The following is a 4,420-nucleotide window of genomic DNA, read 5'->3' as shown; positions in this document are numbered from 1 at the left end:
CGACCAGCCGGGCCGCGCGGCGGCGGATCACTGGGTGAAGGACGAGCAGGTGGACAGTTGCTCCGGGTGCGCCGTCCGGTTCTCTCTCACCGAGAGACGACACCACTGCCGAAACTGCGGACAGCTCTTCTGCCAGAAGTAAGAGTGCCGCCCGTGTTCTGTTTGGGCTGGTTTGGTTCTTTCAGCCGTGAGGTTGTGTGAACATTACGGTTTGCGAACAGGACTGGACCTTTGGTCTGAGTTTTGACCTGTGCGAACAGGACTGGACCTTTGGTCTGAGTTTTGACCTCTGCGAACAGGACTGGACCTTTGGTCTGACCTTTGACCTCTGCTAGGTTGCAGGCACAAGTTCCTCAGCTTGGCTCTAACTTTCTCTAAGACACTTTGGGCAAAAGTGTTTCATAAAAGAATGCATTTAATTATTTAGATTTTAAAAATGATTTTTTAATTGTATTTATGTTTTATGTAACACTCTCTCTCTCTTTCTCAGGTGCAGTCGTTTTCAGTCGGAGATAAAGCGTCTGAGGATTTCCTCTCCGGTGCGGGTCTGTCAGAACTGTTACTATAACCTCCAACACGAGCGGACCCCAGAGGATGGCTGCAGAAACTAAACCGTTACGTCAGGAGAAAAAAGGAAAAAAAACAAGAAAAAAAAAAACCCAACACTGCTCCCCCCCTGCTCTGCTCTCCCCCCACACACAAAAAAACCACAGCACGCTCTCCTGTCCTCCTCCGACTCCCAGACCCCGTGTAGCGCCAGTAATCCCCCCCACCCAGCACTGACACCCACTAAACACACATAATTAATGTTCATTCTTTCATAAACGTGTCGGATAAGTACGATGAATATGGAAGATTGTTTTGTTGGGGTTTTTTGTTTGTTTGTTTGCCCGATGACGGCCTCCTGTGAGCCCTGTCTTTTTACATTTTAGAGAAGAAAACATCACCCTGGTTCTTTCTCCTTGTCTGTCAAATGAAGTTGTTTATATTGTAAATAGTTCTAATGGCCTTTTTAACTAGCAGAAGAGAAATGAGGCGTTGTTTAAAGTGACATGAGATCATGATTCTGTAAGATAGCATTATAACACATCACTTCTGGCTTTAAAAACTACAAAAACAACAACAAAAAAAATGGAAACAAAAAGAAAGATTGTGTGTAGTCTGTGTCAGTTAGTCACAGAGACCCAGTGAGAAATATATCGAGGAAACTATGAATGTTGAGAGTAAATGTTTGTGGGTTGATATGTACTGGCTTGTCTAGTTATGCAAATACTTAATTATTTTTGTTTACAATGTGTTGATTTGAGGATTTGCCCACAGTATCAAGTCCACACAGTGACTCGGACAAAAGCCGCTCTGTTGCCAAACTGCCGTAGTATTGACCAGCGATCCATCGTCTACTTCAGCCTCAGCGCAAAGTTATCAAACGCTTTCCCGTGGTCCGGACCCTTCTGTCCGACCGACCGTATCTTTATCAACTCGCAGGCGATTACAACCATGCGTCTCCCTCCTCAAGTTTCTGCCCTGTGTCACATTAAACTTTGATCTGAAACTGTGAGAAATTTATATTTTCAGAGACAGTTGTCTTCCCCCGCCCCGTAAGAAACAGAAAGATAATTATTTATAGCTGTAAGGAAAAGTCTCCCTGCAGATGGAGGGCTCTCTGTCCTCACATTGACACTGCTGAACTGTCCTCCTGGCTCTGGGACCAGTGCAGGACTTGTCTTGTGTCTGTTCTTCAGTCCACATCCGCTCACCACCCCGGCTCTCTCTGACACATTTGGAAACCATTTCTCATATAAGGTCTTAATTCCATCAACACCGATGGCTGTTCAACGAGACACGATCTTCTTTCTATGTGAGAGTCGATGAAAAAGAGGTTTAGGAAAACAGAAATCTTAGATCGGCAGACGGAACGGCTGATATGCCTGTGTGACACAATGCGGAGCTTCCAAACACTGTACCTGCACCATAGAGACACATGTGTGGCATCTCCCCAGGTCTACAGCAGTGTCAACAGATCTCAGCTTAATGTAAAGCAATAGTTCATCCCTCAGTTCTCACACACACACACACACCCTTCCCCGGTGTGCTGGAGGACAGGCTGTAATCTGGGACGTTTGGAAATGTGCCGTGTGCCCGTGAGCCGCTGTGACGACGTTGCTGTGGGCAAGGCTCTGTTGAAAGTGCTGCTTTGATTCCTAGAAAGATTTCTTTCTTTCTTTAATAAACACAAAAAAACACACACACACACACACATAAAACTGAGTCTCACACGTACATCACTTTAGAGAGGAAAAGAAAAAAAAAAAACGTACACAGGTTCACTAGTTTGAAAAGGGCGACCTTGAAACATGTCTCCCTGTTATTTCCCATATAATACACAGCGCTCATTCTTACCATCATCATCATCATCATTATTATTATTATTATTATTATTATTGTTGACTTATGTACTGTAATCTGACGTGGAGTCTGGATGAGCGTCTTTGAGGCTACACGGCTATATCAACCTGACAAATTCATTTCTCTCCTTTTACACATGTACAAAACAAAATGTCATGAAATCATGATTTTATCAAATGAATTTTATGTTGCGTGTGCTCTCATATGTTTTTGGGTTTTTTTTAAATAAAGGTGCATTTCTTTCTTTACAGTGAGATGAAAGATGGAACTGTATAAAGTATTTATGCAACCGTATGGATTTTTTTTTTTTTTTTTTAATGATTTTCATTACTTCAGCAAGTTTGCTTGCTTTGTTGCCTGTCTAACACAGCTGACTTTGTGTGTCAGTACATTGTACATGTTTTGGCATTATCAATGTTTATTTGTTTGTTTGTTTGTTTTTGTTTTGGGTTTTTTTTGGATCATTTTTATGGCATTATCTCTCCTGAGTAACTCTACGCCTGAGAGTCAGTGTACAGTTTAGACAGGAGTGCTGGAGAACTGCCCCAATATGGGCCCGACTTTTGTACTCACTATGGAAACAGAGGATCAGTGGAATCCATGGGTTCTTTTGGGGTTTTATTTTGTTTTATGAATTTTTTTTCTTTTTCTTTTTTTTTTGGGTGGTCTTGCATAAAGACCATATTACAACAGTATCTAGTGTAAATTCTGTGGTAGCTGAATGTTCATTGTATATTTGTGTTTAAGTACAACTACATGAGGCAGTGGAGTGAACTTTAAACCATGTTACTATAATGCAATAGATCCGGTACCGAATCTTTATAATTTAATTTCAATTAAACCCTTGCTGTTTACCACCAAGAATCTCCTCAGTATATTTTTTTTTTTCAAACTTTTCTGGTATCTATCCATCTATCTATCTGCCTCTCTCTCTCTGCCTCTGTCTCTCTTTGTGTGTGTATCTGTGTCTGTCTAGCCTTCGGTTTACATGGTGATAGTCTTACCTGAATCAAATTACAACTTAATTTGAAATAAATATTTGTAACCAAAGGGCTAAATGAAACTTTTTGGTGATTCTACTACAGAACAGCCATTGTCTCTTGTGGATATATAATTACTGGATAATTAACTTGGAATATTTGCGTATTAGCTTTCTTTATTTCTTTATCAATTGTTTCTATGACCACAACTCAAACACTGTTTTCGTAACAGTCGGAGCCCCATAAAGCGCACCTCCGTGGGAGGCAGAGGCGGTCAAACAATCCATGTGCAACTGAGAAGAAAATTCCAGAATGGCAACTCACTGACCTCATTGTCACCTATAGACGAAAGCCTGTCTGGCAACTTAACGTCTAGCAAAACCGTTGAAGAAAATATGAATGACAAAAAAAATCTTTCTGCCATCATAAATTCCCTTAAAAGGAGTGATCAAGTACAATGTCTGCCTCGTACAAACATACCTTTGCAAGCTGTACAAATATCACTTGTAAGACTCAGGAAATTGAGCTATCGTAGTTTCAGGCGCAATACTGGACAATTGGGCCAACTTCAAACTCATCGTGAACATCCATTGAACCTCAAGGTCACTTTAATCGTGAACGGTCGGAAGAGTTGCCCAACAGAGTTCGTGCCTTTACCATCCACGATCCAGTACAGAGTTACTGTTCATGGTATTGCTCAAGTGTCAATCAGGAAGGAGAAACTCTAGACTTAAATCATTGAATGATTTGTGTATAAAAACTATTTTTACAACTTTGACTCCCCCCCACACACAAAAAAAAATCCTGAAAAGTGCACGATGTGTTGTTGGGGGGTTTTTTTCCGTCATGCTTATGTGTCACTGTGGTTACAGTCACCGTTCTGCTCCTGCCGCAGAGTGGAGCAAATGTTCTTATCTGTTTATGTTGAATCAGTATGGTGTGTGTCGGAAAGAGGGAGGGATAGGCTGCAGCCTACCGCAGCACCGACTAGTCCGAAATCTAGAACTGCGGGTATAAACAAATACACACACTTT

The 4,420-nt window shown here is 41.6% G+C and overlaps 1 protein-coding gene across 1 annotated transcript in view; it reads left to right on the top strand.

The window, feature by feature from the left end:
- Window positions 1-619, top strand: part of wdfy3 (WD repeat and FYVE domain containing 3) — an 81,255-nt gene extending 80,636 nt beyond the window's left edge. The window contains exons 64-65 of the mRNA XM_030778736.1: window positions 1-138; window positions 491-619. The exon at window positions 1-138 is cut by the window's left edge and continues 60 nt beyond it. Of these exons, the coding sequence (XP_030634596.1) occupies window positions 1-138; window positions 491-611 (259 nt within the window). The 3' untranslated portion in view covers window positions 612-619. The remainder of the gene's footprint in view (window positions 139-490) is intronic.
- The last annotated feature ends 3,801 nt before the right edge of the window (window positions 620-4,420 follow it).

The sequence above is a fragment of the Chanos chanos genome, chromosome 1 (assembly GCF_902362185.1).
Source record: "Chanos chanos chromosome 1, fChaCha1.1, whole genome shotgun sequence".
Lineage (NCBI taxonomy): Eukaryota > Metazoa > Chordata > Actinopteri > Gonorynchiformes > Chanidae > Chanos > Chanos chanos.
The sequence above is the reverse complement of the archived record's forward strand: the minus strand, read 5'-3'. Positions and strand labels throughout refer to the sequence as shown.